This window comes from Chelonia mydas, chromosome 15 (genome assembly GCF_015237465.2).
Source record: "Chelonia mydas isolate rCheMyd1 chromosome 15, rCheMyd1.pri.v2, whole genome shotgun sequence".
Lineage (NCBI taxonomy): Eukaryota > Metazoa > Chordata > Testudines > Cheloniidae > Chelonia > Chelonia mydas.
Window position 1 is genome coordinate 16,563,950 of NC_057856.1, and position 24,605 is coordinate 16,588,554.

The 24,605-nt window shown below is 39.5% G+C and overlaps 1 protein-coding gene across 5 annotated transcripts in view; it reads right to left on the reverse strand.

The window, feature by feature from the left end:
- TXNRD2 (thioredoxin reductase 2) overlaps positions 1–24,605 on the reverse strand; it is a 52,112-nt gene that overhangs the window by 16,440 nt on the left and 11,067 nt on the right. For all 5 annotated transcript variants that reach the window (XM_037879244.2, XM_037879242.2, XM_037879243.2 and 2 more), the window contains exons 9-11: positions 15,796–15,815; positions 15,314–15,405; positions 11,679–11,853 (exon numbers count right to left, since the gene is read on the reverse strand). In XM_037879244.2, the coding sequence (XP_037735172.1) occupies positions 11,679–11,853; positions 15,314–15,405; positions 15,796–15,815 (287 nt within the window). The remainder of the gene's footprint in view (positions 1–11,678; positions 11,854–15,313; positions 15,406–15,795; positions 15,816–24,605) is intronic.

Here is a 24,605-nt window from a genome sequence, read left to right on the forward strand (position 1 = left end):
TTCCTCCTCCACCACACCCCCTTGACAATCCTTGTTAACCCTTTCATTTCTCTTTCACCTTAGATAATGAAGAAAATCAGCAAAATTAACTTCACTTTCAAGTTACTAGTGATATAATGTTTCGGTCTCACATATTATACGGGAATGTTTGTGTATTTTAAGACAACTGGTTTCCCTGCATTTTTTTTTTTAAATTTGTGACAATGTTTCTATTGGCCCTAAGTTTTATAACAGCTTCTTTTTTTTTTTTTACAAAGTTTTCATCTTGGAACACATTTAAGTTGATGGTGTTCCTTTAAGTTATATAACCAATAAAATATGCATATGGCCTGGAATCTAAATGGCAAAATACTGCTGAAAGCACCCTACTTGTCAATCAAAAGCTTGACAACATTCCACTGAGCAGCCTGTACAGTGCCTAGCACAACAGGCCCTGATCCTTGATCCTAAGCTCTACTGTAACACAAATAATAAATTATTGCAAAGGTAACATGCAGAATCAAGTTACCCAGTATCAGCAGAGCTTGCAAAGGCAAACGTGATCACATAGGATAAATTAGCAGAAGAAATCAAAATGAGGAAAGTTTCCTTCTCCTATTAAAGTTGTATCCATTTTTGGAGGCTATAAAGGAAGGGAACAGGAGTATGTGCTCTTTGTGTGGGACTCACGGTTTTGTGTTTGATGTTAACGCAAAGCAAAACAAAAAGGGAAATGTGTTTGCATTATAAAAAACAAGGTCTTTGATGTTAATGTAGGAAATTATTAAACAAAAGGAAAACCTGGCTTGTCAATGCAGACCTAATTATATGTAAACATATGATTCACTGCTTTACACATCTGCCATATCACCAGGCCCCCCAAAACAATGTCACATCTGAATGCCTCAGTAAGGACTTCTGTGTATTAATTTCATCTGGTGAAACCAACACTTCCTCTGGGAGTACTGACTGAAGCTGTCGGCACTTGGCTATCTGTCTGTCTTCCCTTCTGTTGTCCCCATGGGATGTTGATCTGCTGTTCCTTCTCTGCCCCTTGCTCCACAGTCCCGATGCTATCAGGCAACAAAAATAATAAACCTCCAGGACCTTATCTTGGCTCGGATGTGAAACAACTTCCTACCGTTGTATTTCTTTGTGTACTGAGAGTAAAGCCTGGATATTCTGAAAATGGACAGCTAATGGGGTTTTCTAGTTTCCCCTTTTTCCTGCCCAGGCAGAGCCAAAAGAAAGCTTAGCACGCAACAAACATTAAAAAAAAAACAACCACCCAACTCCTAACCTCATCAATAGATTAGTTTGAGGCACTGTGACAAAACACAACACAGAGTTTATCAAATCTGCAGGATAACACTTAGCTTTTCAATTCCAATCTATTTTAACATGTGTATTTTGTATTAACAACTAAAGAATTACATAAAGTGTGTTTTGCTGGTCTTTCAGAAACTCCCACGCCCAACTACATTGCCCAAGTGCAGTTATGAAAGCAGTAATAAAATATTCAACATAGAATGAATTTGTATTGGCTTTCAGCCCCGGTGGCTCACATTCACAAACTAGAATTACATTTAGTAATCTTACTTCAGATCAACTGTATTAGCCTTTGGCTCATGACTTCTCTCACATGCAGCCAAGTAGCTTGGTTAATTCTAATCCCAAATTTAGGAAGCCCTAACATTTTCCCACATTCACCTATCTGCAATATTAAAGCAGTTGCTAACATGTCTTCCTAACGTTAGGTAGTAAGGCTAATTGTTTTTGATAAATTACACTTAAGTTCTCAAGGTTGTTTCAACTTTTTTTAAAGTACAGTTTTAGGAAAATATCAGTTTACAGCTTCTTCCCAGGAAGAGAAACCTAAGCACACTCCAAACCCCACCAATCAAAGCAGAGAAATGGCCTCTCCGACAAGTCAGCACACATGCTTTTAATCACAGTTCCAAACACTGAAGATGACCACCGCCTTGAACTCTGAAAAACAAGGAGTCACTGAAAGCATATAGGGCACAGGGCTGGCTGTAGTTTGGTTTTTGTTTTTTTTGTTTTTTTAAATCAGAACTGCAACATATTATGCCACCATCCTAGAAAAAGAAAGATACAGACGCCTGTTCCACCTTCAAACAATGGTTAATTCACCTTTGCCCGCCATGATCCCACCCAACCCTTCAATAATTGTGAATGACAACAGCACTTTTAATAAACAAATAGGGTAACCATGTCTCCCTGAAAACTAGATATATCCCTGGCCCTATTCCCCTGCTGTCTGTACAGAAAATAATGTTTTAGATAAGCCTTGGCAGAGTGGCTTCCTGAAGGAACTTGTCAGTCTACTGAGCTAATGAAATCAACAGGTAAACCACATATTCCGCTCTGGGGCCAACACCAGGTCAGTCATACACTAAATGTTGCCACCAGAGCCTACATGAGGTCTCCCAGTGAGCAGCTCTTAGAGTGAACTTTCCTCAGACACAATCAGATCCATGCGGCACTGGTCACGAGCCTACAGGCAGCCCAGGTGTACCATCCATAGGTGCCAACTTTCTTGGTTCCTGGGGGGTGCTCAACCTCCCCCCCAAACCCCGCCCCACCCCTTCTCCCAAGTCCTTACTCCCTGCTCCACCTCTCCCTGTCCCCACTCCTTCCCCCCCCCCCCCCCCGCGCGCCTCCTGCACGCCACTGAACAGCTGATCGTGGCAGGAGGTGCTGGGATGGAGTGGGAGGAGCTGATAGGTGGGGCCACTGGTGGATGGGAGGCGCTGATCTGTTGGGCTGCTGGTAAACCACATATTCCCCTCTGGGACCACTATTTTTTTTAGCATCCACGGAGTTGGCGCCTATGGCACCATCATATGTCAACAGTACCTCCAACTACAGTCAGGAGAAGCCACAGCAACGGGCACAGACAGGAAAAAAAATCACAACACAGGTCTGTGGGAAATCCTGCAATGGTCTGTGCATTGAAGATTTCCTGGGGGTAGTTTATATCACCTCAGTAGGACTTTATAATAGCTCCTTTATCACTTCCTTGGAAATTGGAATGAATCCGCCCACTACCATTTCATTGAGAGTTTCACACCAGGGACTGCGCCAAGCATTTCTGCAGTAAAGGAATCCCATCTACCATGATCACACACCACTATGCATAGGACCGGCCAGAGGATTTTGAGGAGGGCTAGCAAGATGGTTTTCTGGCATATAGACCAAGTTTAACTGCTCCTTCACAACCACGTCCCTCACCTGCTATGGTCTCTTATTACATTAACCCTCTACTCAACCAGTGATGCCTGTCTTGATCCCTCATTCTTCTGCTTCTCCCGCAGCTTGCATTTTCTTCCACACGGTCCCTTAATGCATGGACCATCCTCCCTGAATTGATTTTTAAGGCCTCTACCCCCTCCTCCTTCAAACCCCTTCATCTACTACAATGCCTACAAGAAAGTAGCCAATAATGCCCAAGGAGAGCCAGCTGGTGATAATTGACATTTGAAAGGGGAGAAAATAGTAAAAAATATTGATCGTGCATCAGATTTTCAAAAGCACCTAAATGATTTAGGAGCACATCCCAACGAAAGCACTCATGTTTCAAAGGCACTTTTGAAAACCTCACCCATGGAGACCTGTAAGTTCTTGTCAGCTCTGCTTGTGTGACTTGGCAAAGGCCACAGAGTCTGTGTCAGAGCTATGATTATAGCCACATGTTTAGTTTGCTATGCCATACAGTTTCTTGTGGTATTGAACGACCCCTGCTTCTGGGGAAGCTGATATTAGCTGTTCAGCACAGGAACTAGCTCAGCAGCTGTTAAGGAGCTTGCTGCTCTCCTCGTGCCAACAAAAGTAATCTACTGTCTGGCCAAACCCAACAACAAAAATCAAAGCACCTATGGCTTTGGTTCTGCTGGACGCTGGAGTGCTGGGTAACTGTATAACTGAGTGGACAGCCTGTGATCTTTAGCAATAAAATCACTAACAAGCAGACCTAGAGAGTAGTTTACATAAGTTTGAAATTTAAGGCCCTTGCAAGGTTAAAATAAAAAAATAAATAAAAAGAAAGTGGAGATTCTCCTAAGTCTCCCAATTTAAGGGGGCAATGACCAAGGACTTTGTGTCCATAAAGGCTGGCTCTGATATTCATATAAAGCAATGCTCTGACTGATCACTATTAATGGTATTCACAAGCTTCTATCTTCATCATGGTAAGGAGAACAGACTCCTTCGTTTACTCATAAGAACTTTGAAGGAAATGGAGCATTAGTTATAATGGTGGCATGGAATTACTTTGGAGCATTTTCCACCAAACAGTGTCTTCACACTGACATCCAAGTCATGAATGTATGGATGACATTAATGAGTTGGATAATGCAGTATAGAGTATTCTTAGAAAATCTGCAGATGACTCCCTTCTGGGAGGGGTTACAAGCACTCTGGAGGACAGGATCAGAATTCAAGACGACCTTGACAAATTGGAGAGTTGATCTGAAATCACCAAGGTGAAATTCAATAAAGACAAGTGCAAAGTACTTTATGTAAGAAGGAAAAAATCAAATGCACAGCTACAAAATGGGGAATACCTGGAAAGGTCGTAGGACTGCTGAAAAGTATCAGGTAGTTATCGTGGATCACAAAATGAATAGGAATCAACAATATGATGCAATCAAGAAAAGGCTAATATTCTGGGGTGTACTAATAAGAGTGTCATTTGTAAAGACACCTGAGGTAACTGTCCCACTCTAGTTGGCACTGGAGGCTTCAACTTAAATACTGGGTGCCACACTTTAGGAAAGATGTAGATAAATTGGAGAGATACCAGATCAGAGGAAAGCAACAAACAACAACAAAAACGATTTAGAAAACCTGACCTCTTAGGAAAGGTTAAAAGAACTGGGCATGTTTAGTCTTGAGAAAAGATGACTGAGGAGAGGGAACTGGATACAGTTTTCAAATATGTTAAGGGCTATTATAAAGAGGGCAGTGATAACTGTTCTCCATGTCCACTGAAAGTAGGACAAGATGTAATGGGCTTAATCTGCAGTAAGGGAGTTTTTGGCTAGATGTTAGAGAAACCTTTCTAACTATAAGGGTAGTTAAACTCTGGAATAATCTTCCAAGGGAGGTTGTGGAATCCCCATCACTGAAGATTTTTTAAAGAACAGGTTGGATAAACACCTATCAGGGATGGTCTAGGTTTATCTGGGCCTGCCTCAGCGTAGGGGACTGGCCTAGATGACCTCTTGAGGTCCCTTCCAGTCCTTTATTTCTGAGATTCTATGAATCTGGAAATTGCAAAGGGGGACTGCTCATCAACTCACATCTTAGCTGTTCAAAAATGCACTCAACACACACACACAGATCAAAGTGTAAATTACACTCGGTTTCCTAGGTTTGACAAAACACTAAGAAGCGATTGCGGCAGCCACATGATGATAAATGTAAGTAACATGTAACAAAATTCAGATCCCTCATATTAAACAAAAGAAAAACAAAATGCAGCACATCTAGCATCAGCCAATTCCCTCTCACACCAGACAACAATAAATAAATGTCATGTTAAGAACAATTCTGTCTAAGAAAGTCTAGTTGCATGTCACTGCAATGGGGCGGGAAAACCCCAGAAAGACTCCATCTCTGGCTAACATTTAATAGAAGTGACACAACTTTCCAGCAGGAGAATGTTGAAATCACATCCTGCTGGGAGATTTAGGAATTAAAATAAACAAACAAAATGTAATGGGAATTCAGAACAAAATATCCAGGCTCTCAGCAAACTACAGCACATTAGAGGTAACCGTTTTCTGAGATTAACAGAGATCCATTATTTCCCACTAAATAGTTCAAAGGTTAAGAATCCAATGGCCAGCCTAGTCCCTGAAGAGGATTCTCAAGATCATCCCTTTTGCACAGAGACTTGGCAGGGTTATACCCAGAGGAGATCAGGGCATTACTTCCACATATGGGAAGTATCAAAGGAAAGCTCCAAAGCAAAATTTGTTTTCTTGGTTAATCCAAACTGATGTGGTTGTAAGGTTTGAAGAAAACTGCTATAAAAACAATTCAGGCACACTTAGTCCTTTCTTAATAAGGAAAGCCAATGATCTTTCTTCAGTCATACACACTAGGAAACAGATCACCTGGTGCCCAGAGTCATAAGGCATAGTGCTTGAAGAGCATATATAACAAAGACAATTGGATACCTTTTCAGTTTTACAAAGAGCTTAAGGCATACATTATTTTTACAGTAAAGGTGATTTTATTTCAGAGACATGGTGCCCATATCCCAGTGCGGGGTAAGTGCAAACATAACAGCAAGCAGTGACTCGAAAATTCTTGCTCCACTGCATCCATCTGGGAGCCAATGCTCTCTTGTGTGTGGCTAACCTGTAAATCTCCCACTGCTCTTGGTGCTGGTTCTGTCTATGCTTCTCATTTTGCATCAGCAGTTTACCAGAACACCACCCTGCTTGGCTATGAAAATAATTTTGGGGTATTCCATAAAGTCAGTTTGTCTTTATCGATGGATTGGAACTCAAGGCATACACTTTCATTTGTGTGTTGGCAGGAGCCACTCCATAGCACTTTCCAACAGATTCAAAGGAGATAGATAAAACCTTGTCCTAACATTTCACCAAAGTTGCTAATGAACTAGGTGGATTTATGCAAGCCCCCTGGTGAGAAAACAGGCCTTTGAGTGCATGAAAGAGAATCTCACCCAACCATCACTTCAGTGGGTGCACAGAGATTGCACAGCATAGCTCCTCCTCCCTCAATGGCTCCTACAGTAAAGATCAAAAGGGAGGAGATGGGGCAAAGATGTTGTTACAGTGAGTTAAGTGTCTTGCAGGCACTGGCCCTCGCTTTGCCAGTGGCTCCATGATGGAGTTTGAAGAGCTAGTACTGGGAAAGAATATAGAGCCCTGTTTCCTCTACCCTGCAACACTACTAGCCAAGGAAAGCCCACTCCGCTAGACCGCCACCAGGCAGGAGTAACCTACCCTCCCACTAGAGGTTCCCCAAGTCCCTCAATTAAGAGAAGTCACAAACAGACTATGCACTTCAGAAATCCATTTCCCCAACCAACCACCCAGCCCTCTACCAGAAAGGAACCACTCTTGACCTGATGAACTAGCTCATAGCTAGACGCTGGAAAAATCACCCACCATCACTGTGGGTGCAAGGAGCAGCCCCAAGACAATGGAGCCTCATGGAGGAACCTCCATAAGATGCTGTGAAAGGGGAAGAATATATTTTGTGGTGGTTGTTGGTAGGGTTGGGGAGTAATGTACATAGAATGCCACATGTGTCATTGATTAATGCAGACATTTCAAGAGAGCTGTTTCTTAAGATGTTGGCATCACAACATTAATTTGAATGGCCAAGAGGACTCAATACAATCTCCCCCCGCATCTTTAAAACTAAAGCTGTTTGGTTCTTTTTTCTCTGGTCTTCTCTCTTCCACTCTGAGCCTATCTTGCCCATCGTAGGGTTTTATACTGGCACATATCACCCTATTATCTGAGCGCCTTCCACATAAACTCACAGGTCTAGCCAAGTGCCAGAGACTCAGTGATCTACATACACACATGCTGGACTCTTCTGTTGACCTCACCTATTAGCAGGAGGTATCTCATGCTACAGCCATCTCTGGGGTGGAACAGGGAAGCTCTTCAGCAGCATACAGGAACAAAAAATATTTCAGAACAGGAAGTGAATATTAGTATCTCCAACAGAAGTTACAGGGGGAATTTAGGAAGGCTGAATTTGACATACAACTATTAATCCACAAAAATATACGTTCAAATATTGTTAAAGCTCTGACTAACAGAGGCAAATAAATAATTGCCAGGGTCCTTAACTTACCCTGTTGCACCTAGGTGCTGTAGCATGATAATACATCAACTGTCACAAGGCCAATACAATAGTGAGTTAAAGATGGACTAGCAGCTCTTTAACTCAAGAGTTCCTTTCTTCTGTTTAATGTTTAATTCACAATTTTGAATAGTACAAAGATGTCTACGTTGAGAGTTTTTTTATATCAAGCTTTTAACAACATATGGTGGTTTATTTTTGAAAGGGGGGAGGGAGGCATACAAAAATATTATCTCTTTAGCAGTCTGAACTGAGGTCCAACCACTCTACAGTCCAGCTTCCTAAACAGGAACCATAAACTTGGAAAAAAGTGTTTTTATCTTTTATAAACACATCTGGTGTAGCTGACCCACATGATTATTAGCTCCCACCAAGATTTGCAGTAATGAAATATTTCGTAACATTTTTCACAGAAGTTGGGGTGTTATCCTCGATGAACACAGGCAAATTCCAGTTTGAGCAATATGTTCTGCCTTCTTAAATTCCCCTTGCAATTTCAAATAGATACATTATTCTTCACTTCCTGTTATAAATGGTTATGAAGTGTTGCTGTGTGCTGCTAAAGAGCTGCTGCATTCATCCCACAGGTTACAGCATTTCAGTGGCTGGTGAAGTGATCTCAACATGTAGGATCCAATTCTCCAGAGCTTTTCACCTTGGATCTTCATTTATGCATGTATATAGTAGATGTAAATCATTTACCTTTTGATTTGGCAGCATTTTACACTCAGGTGGTACAAGTGTAAATTACTATCTAAGGCACAAAGCAGTGATGAATCAGGCCCATATGGTGCAAGTGCTTTGAAGTCTTTCAGGAAGAAAAGGTGATATATAACAACATGAAAAAGTTATTTGCATAATACCATAGCAGATTTCAAAAAACTGTCTTTTCAGTAGAGATCCATTGTCTTCTGAGCTCATGGGAATTCTTCTGAAACAACAGTCTTTTGATGGATATTCAGATACTATGATGATGAGTTCTATATAATTGCCAACACAGGTAGAAGATTAATCTTCCATTTCATTGAAAGTCCTTAATGGATCTATTCAGCAATGTAATGTAGTCCCATTTTAGGCCTGCAGGCAAAGATTTTGCGTTGAAGCCTTTAAATGATATTATGGAAGTGAGACCAGGTGGGCGAGGTACTATCTTTTATTGGACCAACCTCTGTTGGGTGAGAGAGAGAAGATTTCGAGCCACACAGAGACCTGAAAGAAAGCTTGTCTCGCTCACCCAACAGAAGTTTGTCCAATAAAACAAAGATAAAAAGGTATTACCTCACCCACCTTGCCTCTCTAATATCCTGGGACGGACACCACACTGCATACAATTCCAGGAGTCCTACAGGACCTGCTGTCTACACTAGGACAATTTTCCCAAATATTCTAACTGGTTTAAAAACCTGGTTCAACTCAACCAGATTTAAAACTGTTTGGGGCATAATATAGACCACATTTTGGTGACTTGAGCCATACAAGTGGAAAAGTTGAACAATTTCAAAAAAACAGCTCTAGCAGGAGTGGCAAATGAATATCTAGGACAGTGGAAATCCTGTTCTATACATTTGCAAATTATACATTTTTAGCAAAGAGGATAAACTTCATGAACAGTGCTATCAAATTTTCCTTAATAAATAGGTAGCCAGTTTATTTAGCAAGAGAGGTTCCTCTCCCAATGTTAACACTGTAAAAGAATATATTTTCTATGACTTAATGTAATGAATAAAATTCTAGGATGGTTGTGCCATCCTGTGTATGTAAACATTCAACAATGAAATGTTTTCTATGATTCAGACCACAACTAGTTAACTGTAGAGGCTAATTTCTAACTAACTCTACAAGCTGACTTTTTTCAATCAGCATCGTAATTGGCACATCTGCAGACAGGAAATCCTCAACACTACTAAGTTTCCCAGTCTATTATCTGAGACACCTGGTGTGGGTGTGTTGATACAGAGAAAATACAATGAATCATACCCCGACTGCACATCCATTAACCAGCTTTAACTGTTAATGTGTTTAATTCTGAAAGGGTGGAGTGCAAAAGTGAACACTGAGGGGGAAAAAGTACTTCAGTTAGTTTCCAGAATATAAAACAAATTTAGTTATTCTAACATTGCTTTCTAATACTTAGTTTTACTTTGAATCAAAGCAGTGAATTGCATTTACATTTCAACTGACCTGCAGCAGTGTATTAGTCAACTTTATAGATTATGGTTAAGGTTACAGCCAGGTTTCTTTGATCAGCTCAATTTTAAACAATTCCCACTTCCAACTTTGCCAAAAGTAATTCAATCCACCAGAAATTCACAGGTGTGACTATACACCAGGGTAGAATTTTACTGGAAAGTCTGACGCAAATCAGATAAGATGTTTGGGAAACATGCAGGTGTGAAAAATGAAATGATGTCAGTTCTTGAGCATTTTTCTAAAGGTTTCAGGCTTGTTGCAATTCTAAAACAGCATGAGCTTTCTGGTCTTCACAAATACTTGTGCCTTTTATCAGTTATGGGAGAGGGGAATTAGTTATTAAAATAGTTTTTAACGGACCTTAAAGAACCCCATTACTCTCAGATGGAGACACACAACAGTAGCGCAACAAAGCAAAAGTTGATCAGGATTTATAACCTACATCCTTCTCTCTGTGTCATAGGGATACAAAAAAGTTAGTTTAACTCAGAAGAAAAGACAACTAGGATGGCATCTGTGGTTTATTGGACAGACCACTGAGTGCTGTAAATCAGGACATCCAGTTCCTATCAATGATTCCTGTCACTGACCCACTTGGTAAGCTTAGGCAAATCACAATCTCTTTGGTTCTCATTTTTCACCATGTGTAAAATGGGGGTAATGTTTACCCAACCATTATAATGCAATATCAAGAGAGGAAAGAGTATCATAGAAGTATTATAATCAGAATAATAATGAAATCATGGTCAAACTGATTTTTTTCCAGTGGCAGACAGATTTCTTGGGCAACAAGTTTAAATCTTTTCTGGTCTGTTAAATGCAATGTTAGCCAGATTTCTCCCTGCCTCAGCTGATATATCCTGCCATAGATATGCATGGAGCTTTACAAAAATCGAAGACAATAGGTCCCGTACTCCAAAAAGAGTACAATCTAAATAAGGGACCACAGCAAGTGGAAACAAATGGTAGTGATGGCAGAGTTGGGGGAGGTGAGGCAGAAAAAGCGTTTTCCAGTCCATGTCTGGATGCCTTATATTATACATTACTCAACACTTTGGACTCTACACGAATATGCTTGGTATTGTCTATAACATTTGATGTAACTGAAGTGGAAAACCTGTTACATTTCATTCTTGATTATAAGTTTTTGGTGACTAGTTTAATGGATTGGAGGCTACCATGCATTTCTGTACCTATTACTGATTCAGGAGTTGGCTCTCACACCTCAAGCGAGATCAGTTTAGGTGAGTGGAGGACAAACAGTTGAGCTCTTCACTGGGAGAGTCTAAGATACACAAATACCTCCAGCTACCAGATTTCCTGTGAGATGTTGGAGTTCTTAGAGAAGGCTGCTTCTCTCTCTCCTAACTGAATGCTGAGCACTGCAGTGGAGGAAGTGGAGTTTAGAGGCAGCTAGCAGAAATGGCAGCCCCCTCGAATATCAGAATAAAAGGAACTTTTGGACTGTAACTGAACAAGTCAAGTATAGAAGAGAGAGAATCAATGGTCAGGTGCTAAGTCCTGTAGAGGGGCAGGCTGTTTGACACGACACAACACCAGGGGTGAGGGATTTCATTTCAAGAGTGGAAAGCATTTTTAAGAAGCAGTTATTTTAAAATGATCTAATTTACCTACTGCCCACATCACTGTGTCAAAGTCATCCATTTCTTCTTTGCCTGAGTCAACATATTTCCAGGTAACTTGCAGTTTGCCACTCTCCAGCTTTTCAACTTTACTTGGGGTGCATTTCTTTAAAAATCTTGTACCACAGGATTCCATGTAATTGGTTACTAAGTAGGACATTTGCTGTGAAGTAAAAAAACCTAAACATTGTTTTATTTAAAAACAAGCCACTTTTAAGTCTTCTCAAAAATCCACAACTCATTCGTGCTCATTAAAACCTAGTGAGTACATCAACCACCTCAAGCACACTTTGTTATTTCAAACCTATGCAACCTTGTAGCTTCCTTAAAAAAACCTGATAATTTTGATTTAAACAGCTGTCCCCTGAGGACGTTTTTCTTTGTTTTGGCTGGCCTTGCCTTAGAATATATCACCTCTAGCCTCATTCAAATTGCATAGGAAATAGAGAGTGTAAAATATCAGTGTGTAAAAATACAATTAAGATTTTTTTTTTTTGCATTAACAGAAAACCTAATGTTCATACCTTGGGATTTCTCATGCTGTGCCAGAGAAATCCAGTGAACCTGACAGAATCTGGAGATTTCTCACGACAGACAAACTGAGGTCCTGACAAACTACAGTGGCAGGATGAAGATTCATTATAATTTTAAAAATCAGTATATTTACATCCATTGCAAGTCATGTCTTACAGCACAGGTCATGCTTTGGCCTTAATTTTTAATTGTCCTGTTTTGCCAGATCTCACTGGTTTCATAGACACATTCTGACTACAGCCCAAACAGTGGGCTGATCACAAAGGTAAGTCTTTATATTTATCCATGGCAAGAGCTCATTTTTTTAACAGAGCATTGAGTCAAAGATTCCATAATCAATTAGCGATGTGGCATGCTGTGGTATAATTCCCTTGTATACAATCAGCTTGGGGGCCTTGCTACATACTTTAAGTCCAATGTGCTGCATGCTACAAGGGGCCTTAATTGTCATCAAGGGGACTGAAAGGGCTGGAACGCATGATCATTTTGCTATTAAATCGAGGACCAAGTCAAATAAGATGACAAAAATGCTAGAAAATTCCTTTTAATTTACGTTTTGCCTTTTGGTGTTTACATACATATGTTTTTTCATTACCCTCTACAGATCTTTTGATGCATCTTTGGCTCAGTATATTACCCATTAGGTGGTAGACTGTCATCATCCTTACTGACATGAGTGTATACATACCAGTATGTGTCCTTTATACACAGGGTATGATTCCCAAACTCCAGTCTTGTTTATTATCTGTACCCTCTATTTGGTTTTGTAGGGCACCTATGACTACTATTTCTCTTTAACAAAGTTGCTTTTAGACAGCACTGCTTCTGCAGAAGGTGACTGACATTATCCTACATACACCACTCTCCTCTAGGCAAGCAGTGAGCAAAAACCAAGTGTCTCAAACTGGAAAACCACAGATGTGTGAGTGGACAGAATTATGTTGCTGCTTACTTTCAGATAAAGTCCATCAATGGCTATTAGCCAGGATGGGCAGGAACGGTGTCCCTAGCCTCTGTTTGCCAGAAGCTGGGAATGAGCAACAGGGGATGGATCGCTTGATGATTACCTGCTCTGTTCATTCCCTCTGGGGCACCTGGCACTGGCCACTGTCAGAAGACAGGATACTGGGCTAGATGGACCCTTGGTCTGACCCAGTAGGGCCAATCTTATGTTCTTATGTAACACAACGTGTATGATACCTCAATGTCCTATTTACAACCAACTATTCAAAATAGTCAGACTGGGATTTTAAAACTGTTCACTGTTGTGTAGACAGCCATCATAATCTACTGCACTGAGCATGGCCAGCAAGTCCCAAGATGCAATCCTTATTCTGCAGACCTATTGCATAGCCTTGTGATAGTCACTTAGCCTCATTATGTCAGCTTCTCCATCTATAAAAAGGGAGTAAGTTATACTTACCTGCCTCCCTCCCAGAACATTGAGCTGATTCAAGTGTGTAGATCATTTTTAAAAATGTAAAGCAAGGAGTGCTAGATTGGTTGTTTTCCAAGTCGTTTGATATATATCAAAAGATTATATTATATTATAAAGAATCAGCTAATTCAACTTAACATTGTCAGAATTTCAGTTTTTCTGGTAGTCTGAAAATGGGATACCTTTACATAACCCAACTAACACAGAGCTTCTTGCAGCCACTACACCTATCATGCGTCTCTGCAATCAACGTGAATCATTAAGGCATCCTGAAAAGCTTTACTAAAAAAGAAAACGGTGGTTTTTCAGGAGACACCTTTGATAAATGTGTTTGAACCAACGCCACACCGTTGTCAAGCAGTGAACTGTCCCACTGACAGGTTTATTCAAAGATGTCATTGCTCTTGATTTTAGTGAGTCAGGTTGTACTTTATCATACAAGTTTTTTATTACTTATAAACAAGGATATTATCACAAAGCCACCCACACAGAAGAAATGCTCATTCTTGGCTTATACTTAACATTTTATTTTCAAGCTAAAAGTTGTGGCTGGCAAATGCCAATGTTATTTCTCTTCTGAAACCTGGTATATCCATATTACCTCATCAGTCTCTGTCAGGCTCAACCTAGTTACAATCTGACTACACCCATCTCCAGACCTGTTTTGCCTCCACTCCTCCTTGTATTTAAACTGTTATCCCATGTATTGTTTCTATCCACATAAGACAAAGTTTCACGGGGAAAGGATATTCTCTAAGTGTTTTGTAAAGGGCCCACACATTCATGGCACTCTATAAATACTCTAAAATCTTATGGATTTACATAGCAAGATGAGAATAAATCCCAGAATATTAGCCAGTTTAGGCTATTTTTTTAAACAGTTGTATATAGTAGATGTGCCTTTTATAGTATTGTGCCTTTTTTCAAATTCTTGAGATGTAGCCATATTTTAAAATCATCTGCCCCATCCCATTTCTACAGAAATATGGAAAACATTCTTTTAAAAAAGTTTATACTTCTAAAACAAACCATAATAATCTTTAACATGCATTGATTATGCACATCTACTATATACAACTGTTTAAAAAAATGCAACTAATTACAGTGGGAATGACCGCTATAGCTAGTGTTGTCTATTGGTTTAAATTCTAAGCCTCTGTTTTCAGATGATTAACTTTCCAAAGGCTTCATCCTTCAAGCTGAAATTTTCTAGGTTTGTTATCTGAATGAGAGAGAATTACTTGGAAAGCTTAAGCAAGAATGGTTCAGCCAGTACAAGAGTGGAAACTTAGGCTAATTTTGGAGAGAGAGCCTTTGACGCTTTGAGCCATGGGACAACCAGAGCAAATCAAATTGGCCACTTCCCTCTTTCCTGAATTAAGCAGAAGAAAAAAAGAAGTACGGTCTTGTGGTCTGAATACAAGACTGAGTCAGGAACAAGAAAGTTCAAATCTCAGTTCTGATCCAATTCCCTCTGTAGCCTTGGGAAAGTCACTAGACCTCCCCCTCCACACATCCTCTTTTGTAAAACAGGGTTAATATTTATAACACACCTACAAGGTAATATTTTGTGAAGGAGAGTGATGCTATTTCTACAGAAGACAAAAACACCCCACACATCTCAAGAGATTTAAGCTGTACCAATGGTTACCTGATCAAACCCTCGAAGTGGGATACTTCTCACCATGACCGTGGTATTCTGTCCAATGCCTGTGAGAAAACCAGCACACTCAAGGGACACATCTTTTGAATAATCAATTAAAGGAATATAGATTACATGATTTCAGATGAAAAACAACCAAAACAAGGATATTGCCACAATGAGACTTGCATGATTCTAATCAATGAAATAGCCATGGCAATAATGTTACTATTGTATAAAGAAAAAACAAAGGCGAGCTAATGTTCATATTACAGAAAACTTCATAGATAAATGTTTGCAAGACCCTCAGAATGCACCATATCTGATCTGAATTCTTGTAACTATACTGCTGAAAATGCTATTAATGTAATTTAACCACTGATGCAGGTAAACAGTTCAAGAGCAGGAGAATTTAGACAATTGAGCCTTCACAGAAAAGACAAAATCTGTCAATCGTAATCATAAATCATTACAACTTTTACAAAGGATACAGCTGGCTCCAACCACCAACCTGTTATGGAAAAAAATATAGCAGTGGAATGAGCTTGTGCATATTTTCACACAATTTTGATACAAAATTATTTTCTGGTGTGTAGTATGATGATAAGATTACAAGTTTGATCTGCACATTTGACATTGTTAGATAGAAACAGTAAGAGTGTGGTTTTCATAAAGACAAATGTTAAAAATTGTCAGATTTCATTCTGAACCTATTTTATTAATAAAAAAATTGATAGGTTTATAAAAAATGGAGTTGTTTTTATCTTGTGAAATAAAAGATCTAAAACACATTCTGAAAAACAAATCAGATAAAAGCACACACGCACACACACACACACAAAGTGGGAATAACGAGGGGTTAAAAGGAATCATGACTAAACTCATTTATTGGGTTGCAAATTGCAGGTAAAAGCTGGCTGCTTGGAGCAAAAATGTTTTTTGCTTATGTTCCAAGATAGATTTTGATGTTAAGTTTGATTGTAAGCTTTCGGACAGGGACCATCACTTACTATGTATTTGCACATAGTGCAATGGGTTTCTGATCCATATTGGGGCCTCTAGGTGCTATCACAATACAATTAATAAAACGACACACAAAATGGGATTGCAACAAAAGTAGAGGATCTGTGACTCTTCTAGGCACGGACTTTTATAGACCTCTATCATATCCCCTTTTAGTAGTCTCTTTTCTAAGCTGAACAACCCATCTTTTTAATCTTTTCTCAGATGGAAGCTGTTCCATATCCCTAATTATTTTTGTTGCCCTTCTCTGTACTTTTTCCAATTCTAATATATCTTTTTTGAGATGGGGTGATGAGAACTGTATGCAGTATTCGAAGTATGGCCGTATCATGGATTTAGATAGTGGCATTATAATATTTGCTGTCTTATTAACTATCCTTTTCCTATTGGTTCCTACCATTCTGTTAGCTTTTTGACTGCCACTGCACACTGAGCAAATGTTTTCAGAGAACTATCCACGGCTCCAAGATCTCTTTCTTAAGTGTTAACAGTTTATTTAGATCCCAGCATTTTGTATATTTTTCAATGTGCATTACTTTGAACTTATCAACATTGAATTTCAGCTGCCATTTTGTTGCCCCGTCCCCCAGTTTTGAGAGATCCCTTTGTAACTTTTTGCAGTTGACTTTGAACATAACTATCTTGAGTAATTGTATATTGTCTGCACACTTTGCCATCTCATTGTTTACCTCTTTTCCCAGATAATTTATGAACATGTTGAACAGCACTGGTCCCAGTACAGCTACTTGGGGGACCCTGCTATTTACCTCTTTCCACTGTGAAAACTGACCATTTATTCCTATCCTTTGTTTCCTCTCTCTTAACCAATTACAAGGACCTTTCCTTACCTGCTTTGCTTAAGAACCTTTGGTGAGGGATCTTGTCAAAGGCTTTCTGAAAGCCACTGTATTACCCTCATCCACATTTGTGGACACCCTCAAAGAATTATAGACAGGTGAGGCACAATTTTCCTTCACAAAATCCGTGTTGACTTTTCACCAACAAATTGTGTTCATCTATGTGTTCGCTATTTCTGTTCTTTACTATAGTTTCAATGCATTTGCCTGATACTGATGTTAGGCTTACTGGCATGTTATTGGCAGGGTTGCCTCTGAAATCTTTTATAAAAATCAGTGTTACATTAGCTATCCTCCAGTCATTTGGTATAGAGGCTGATTTAGGTGGTTACACACCACAGTTAATGTTCTGCAATTTCATATTTGAGTTCCTTCAGAATTCTTGGGTGAATATTATCTGGCCCTGGTGACCTATTACTGTTCAATTTATCTATTTGTTCCAAAACCTCCTCTACTGACACCTCAATCTAGGACAGTTTCTCAGATTTGTCACCTAAAAGAATGGCTCATGTGTGGGACTCTTCCACACATCATCTACAGTGAAGACTGATACAAAGAATGTATTTAGCTCCTCCACAATGACCTCGTCTTCCTTGAGTGCTCCATTAGCACCTTGATCGTCCAGTGGCCCAGATGATTGTTTGGGAGGCTTCCTGCTTCTAATGTACTTAAAACTTTTTTTTTTTTTGCTGTTAGTTTGAGTGTCTTTTGCTAGTTGATCTTTGACTTCTTTCTTGGCCTGACTTACTAAACTTTTACACTTGACTTGCAAGAGTTTTTGTTCTTTTTTTATTTCCCTCAGTAAAATTTGACTTCCATTTTTAAAAAAAAAAGTTTGTTTGCCTTTTACTTTTACTCTGTTCTTTAGCCATGGTGTCATTTTTTGGTCCTCTTACTTTATTTTTTTTAAATTTGGGGTATACATATAGTTTGAGCCTCTATTATGTTTTTTTTTTTTTTAAAGTTTCCATGAAGTTTGCAGGCATTTCAGTCTTGTGACCATCCCTTTTAATTTCTTTTAAGTAGTCTCCTCATTTTTGTGTAGTTCCCCTTTTTGAAGTTAAACGCTACTGTGGTGCATGTCTCTGGTATTTCCTCCCCTGCAAGGATGGTCTATAACATAGAGGTCTATACAATCATGAATGGCGTGGATTAAGTAAATAAGGAAGTACTGTTTACCCCTTCACATAACACAAGAACCAGGGGTCACCCAATTAAATTAATAGGCAGCAGGTTTAATACAAACATAAGGAAGTATGTCTTCACACAACACACAGTAAAACTTTGGAACTTGTTGCCAGGGGATGTTGTGAAGGTCAGAATTATAACTGGACTCAAAAAAGAACTAGATAACTTCATGGAGGATAGATCCAGCAAAGGCTATTAGCCAAGATGGTCAGGGATGCAGCCACATTCTAAGTATCCCTGTTTTTACAAATGCCTGTAACAGCACCTCATTCAGCGCAGCCCTAATCCTGACAGAGAGATACTAGCAACAGAGGGACGGTGTCAAGGACACAGATTCCTTCCTCCATTGACAATGTTCAATGGGGAACATTTGGTACTGTACTTTGAACCCAGAATTCACAAATGGGGCAGGAGGAGCATTAGGGTGTTCCATCTTCAGGGAAGATTCCCACCACCAATTTAGAGGTTCATAGTCCTCAGCCTAGAAGAGCTATTTCATGCCTCACAGCAACCACAGACTGGAAAAAAAACCTACCTTGTCTGTTTGACAAGCATGCTAAACCCTTTACTTAGAACACAGTATTTCATCCTCCTTTAATGATGAAGGTAATGTTTAAGGATTGTTTGTAGAGCACATATATCTCTGAAAGAAGTCACACTGCTACCTGTGATGTCCCTTGTCTTGAACCCTAGCCTGGGAGTCCCCAGACAGCTGCCACATCCTGGCCTCCACCCAATGGCTACTGAAACTGGGTGGGCTAGGACTAGGAGTATAGCCCCATCCAGGGCCCCATCCACGGGAGCTCTGATTAGAGGATCACCCAGCTCTACCAACTGGTCCAACTACACTATCAGGAGGGGGAGCAGGAAGTTTGTCCGAGCAATAAGGTAGTTTCCTGTTATGGCTCCATTGGACCTTGCAGCCAGTCTCGTTCCTGCCCTGCTCCTGGCCCTTCCCTTATCTGTACCTTTGCTCCTTTTCCCACCTTGCTTCTACTCCATTCTTGATCTTTGCCTTCTTTTCCCCTCCACTCATCAATGACCAGTCCCGGCTCTGACCCCAGCCTCTGCCTTCTGATCCTAACTCCAGTTTGACCCTTAGCTCTGGCATTTGGCATCTGACCTCAGCTCTGATCCTCAGCTTCAATTCCTGGTTCTGACTCTGGCTTGACCCCTGGCTCTCGTAACTGGCAGTTGACTCTGATGCTGACTCTTGTCTTCATTCCCCAACCTGTTCCGCTCACTAGACCTAACTCCTGCTCTGACTACTAGGCAAGACTGCCTACATCGTGGTCCATAAGAGCACCTTGACAGTAGAAAACTGATAAATAGTGTAACTGTGTTTGGATTTAAGAAATAAAGTAATATAAATCCTCTCAAATAAAATTTAAAAAACTGTTTTCAACATCAGTCAAATATTGTACAGTAAATGACAAATCCTAGACAGGGAAAATTTAGTTGTGGGTGGCCTACTGAAATCAGCTCTTTGGGTTTTTGGAAGAGGCAAGGCAATGCTAGAATGGATCATTCTAATGACAGAGCTAATCCCTACAAGTACTACTAATATAATTCCATTTTTTACAAAATGGCTTCTCTCAGAATAATGTTCTAGTGCTGTGCAGAAAGCAACTCATGTTCACCAACATCATGAGAGCTGGGTGACAGGAATGTGCCTGGAGTTATCATCTGAAGCTACGCTGATAAATCTTGTGAAGACAGGTGAAGCTTGCAACTGTCCAGTTAATGTAAAGTATTACTTAGCTTCTATAATAGATGGGCTCAGGGGATCAGACCAAGATTTGGTTAACTAAAAAAATCTGAAAAGGATAGACTATCCAGTCCAGGAGACTTGCGGAGTATTCAGCTTCTTTCGGTCTCCCATGTAGTACATTACTAAGTACATCTGCACCCCTGTATCAAGAATCCTAGCAACAAGCTTAATAAACTGTTGATGAAAAAATGACTGACACTCTGAAATCTCCCTTGAAAACCTGCATTAGTTACAGAATCTGGAATTTTAAATTCAGGCCATTATTCTAATACAAACAAAAAATGTAGAATAGCAGAAGTCATACCAGGGGTGAGGGGATTCCTTGATTTGATTGCTAAGTACCCATTTGCATTCAAAATGCAGACAGGACAAACTAGCAGCACTGGTTGAGCTTATAAATATTATTCAAAAGCTCTTTAAGGAGCTCATGTTTACTGAATTAGTTATTTTTATTTTTAAGAAAACAGTTAATATAATACAGCTGTATTGTATCAAAAGTTAGCCTTTTAAAAAATTCTTAATCTTACATGTGAGTACCACCGATTCTATAGGAGCTATTCGCTCTTTTTTATTGTTTAAATATTGTTAAAATTTTGGATTTTTATATATTTGGACTTTAACCACATTATTTTTAGGCAACACTCAAATATGTAGTCTGCCTGTCTCTGAAGATTGTATGTATCAGGGTTTTCTTGCTCTAGCTTATTACAAAGAGCTTGGACAGTCATGGATTCACGCACACTGCCATCTATTAAACCATATCCCTTTTAGAACATGGGAGTGAAATCTGGTACTACACTCTGTTGTTGTTTTTATACTCTTAAATCCCATTGTTTGGTAATAAATTCAACCAACTCCTATACTTTAACAAAAATTATATTTAAAGAATAGAAGTTCACTAATTAAGGAAATTTCCCATTAAGGATCAACATTTTTAGATAGGAATTATGGGATTCAATAAGGAGGCATTAAGGTAGTCTCCAGTTTTACACTGATCTTTAGCTATACATCCAGGCTTTTAAAAGGACTTTAATGGTATTTGAAGCAGGGGTCAGAGGTATTTTTAACATCTGGTTTGGCTTTTTTAACACCCACCCACCTTTTCTTCTTTCTGTTTCTAGAAAGGTAAGCCTTTTAGAACATAAGGAGCAATACCAGCAGAGAGAAGGCAGAAGGAGGCAACAGCTGCCTCAAGATAATCCATTGCATAGAGGTCTTCCTCTGCCAATGGTTTTCCTCAATTAACTCTAAATCCTCATGTGCCAACACAATGCTCCCTTGCTGCAAACTGTACAGACGCAATATTTAAAGACAGAGGATCATAAGAGGGCCAATACATTTCTAAGATCAATCTACAGTATCAACATTTGTATTCAGAGTAACAGCCGTGTTAGTCTGTATTCGCAAAAAGAAAAGGAGTACTTGTGGCACCTTAGAGACTAACCAATGTATTTGAGCATAAGCTTTCGTGAGCTACAGCTCACTTCATCGGATGCATACTGTGGAAAGTGTAGAAGATCTTTTTATACACACAAAGCATGAAAAAATACCTCCCCCCACCCCACTCTCCTGCTGGTAATAGCTTATCTAAAGTGATCACTCTCCTTACAAAGTGTATGATAATCAAGTTGGGCCATTTCCAAGTTGCCCAACTTGATTATCATACACATTGTAAGGAGAGTGATCACTTTAGATAAGCTATTACCAGCAGGAGAGTGGGGTGGGGGGAGGTATTTTTTCATGCTTTGTGTGTATAAAAAGATATTCTACACTTTCCACAGTATGCATCCGATGAAGTGAGCTGTAGCTCACGAAAGCTTATGCTCAAATACATTGGTTAGTCTCTAAGGTGCCACAAGTACTCCTTAACATTTGTATTGTTTGTGTGTGTGTGTTTTGCCTAAACTGTTGGTTTAAGCAGAATTTTCCAGGACGGTACTTGCTGCAACATATTTGACATGGAACTTAGCTATCATATTTTGCCTTAATATTAAAAATATATGTAATAGAAAATGCTGGATATAGATATACATTTTTGCATAAAAAGATATAACTGGTTTTAAAATACTTTGCAAACTGGCAGAGCCATTAGCCCTCATGAAAACGTACTGGTTTGAACATTTCAAAACACTAACACTAACACAAGAAAGCCTTTAAAAAAATAAAGAATTTGAATACACATTGCCATTAAAAACAATTAAACTTTAGTGAGACAGTGTAGTCCAGTGGAGAGGGCACTAAAGTGGGGGTCAAGGAATCAGGGGCTCTGCTACTGACTTGCTATTTGGCCCTGGGCAAGTCACATCCCCACTCTCTGAGGCCATGAGGGAAACTCAGGTTTGATAGGTGAAACTCTCTCCACTTCAGGGTTTTTGTTATGGCAGGAGCAACGGTGATGCAGCACTGGCAAGGGAGAGTACGTCTGATGACACCTAGGAGCCACATCTCTGGCTAATTAAAGGGCACTATCACCTGGTGAGCGGTGCTAGCGTGCAAGGTATGTGAGAAAGATGGAAGCTCCCAAAAGGTCCTGAAGAACATCTACACAATCCCCAATTTAAACAGCATTAAGCGGTCGGGAGAACAGGTGGCGCTAAAAGGGAAACTCAAAGTGGTACATGTTAAAGTTAAGTAAATAATTTATCACTCTCGGAGATACATTTGCCCAATGCTAGGGCACCTGGATTTATCACTAAATGGAAGGTGCACCTTCCTCCTCTAGCACACAATGGGCCAACATCGCCTACAGCAATTACCAATGCTGAAAAACACAACACAGCCTCTATAAGGAAATATTCACCAGGAGTAGAACAAGGACTTGGGCATACATTTGCTCCCCTCTTTCATTAGATGAGAAGTAGATGCAAGTCAGTAGCCATATATAACACCAACAGTTAATCTGATTTACAGCCCCTCCTACAAACCAATAGGCTCCTTGACATCTTCAGTGTCAAAAAGGCAGAATTAAAAGCCAGAACACAGCCCCTTCACACCTCGCCAAGTCTCTCTCATTTGGAGGAAGACTCCTTTAGTTTGGATTGATTTTATGGCAGTCTTTCAGTTCTCACTACTGGTGTGAAGGATTTTAGTGTGTGTATATATCAGGGGATTTTTAAGACTCTTAGGTTGGTTGGTTGTTGGTTTGGTCTGGTCTGGTCATTTTTAAGTCTCCTTTAGAAAAATAATTGAAGATTGACAGCCCTGTAATTTACATGTTGCTAAATACAAGAGATATGTAAAAATAGCAGAATAATTAGAATCCAGATCAGAATGCAAAGAAAAGGCATTAAACTGAACCTTGGGAATATTTATAAGGGAAATAAATTGGACAGAAAAAACCCTTCTGAATGTGAACAGCTCCCTCCTTCATCAGCTTCACCACAGGCTGATAAAGTACAGAAATGCTACTGTAGCCCCTCAAGGCTTATTTTGACTAAAGCTTAGGAATGCAACATATAAACACTAGACTCCCACATTACACTGTTACAACTTGCATTAACAGCAACTGGACAAAAGCCACATTTTCATAGAAACATCTTACAGGGATAAATCTTGTGTTTAGTTTTTCAAAAAAAAAAAAAAAAAAAAAAAAACAATTTCCTCACATAAATCATGCTCTCACAATTCAAGAGGTGACTGATATACTGCAAACAACTGCAGATTTAGTTTCTTTTTAAACTGTACTAAAGGGTTCTGTTTATCTGTTGATGTTTAACTGAAGACACACTGCATTTCTGTATTCAGAGTAGCCAGAACTGCGAATGGCACCTACATTTTGTTTCAAAATAGCAATTTCAGCTCCCTCAGGTGATAGAGATATATTTAGTTCCTGGAATCAGCTCACTAGAGAAAGTTAAAAATATAAACATCTTTATTTGGCTACAGTACTGGCAATCACTCACTTCCTATCACTTGTATTGTGGAATCCCAGGCACAAATCAGGACCCCACTGTGCCAGGTGCTGTACAAACAGAGAATAAAAAGACAGTGCCTGTCCCAAAGAGCTTACAATTTAGTAGAGCAGAAACCTCTACTACCAGTTATTTCACCTTTACACAGAACTTCACCATAAAGTGTTTACTGTAACTGCCACATTGTGCATTGAAATTTTGGAGTTTTCTTATGAACACATTTTTACTATTTTGCCTAATTAGCTTGCAATGTATAGATGAAAGTTTTATCAGACTTAATTTTGTATTAAGTTACATATATCAAACTAGTACTTCTAGTCTGAAGTAGCCAAAAAGAGGAGAATAAGAGAATGATAAACATAATGTCATCATGTTCTGTGTTCTTTGACTTGCTGTCAAAGTAGTGGAACCAGTTAAGGGTAAACACTAGCAAAAAATAAACTGGACTATGTTTTACCAATCTAAAACTTATTTCAAACATACACAAAAAGAGTCACAGCAAAGAATAACACTATGGCATTAAATTCTAAGCAGTTGCTGCCCTCTTGTGG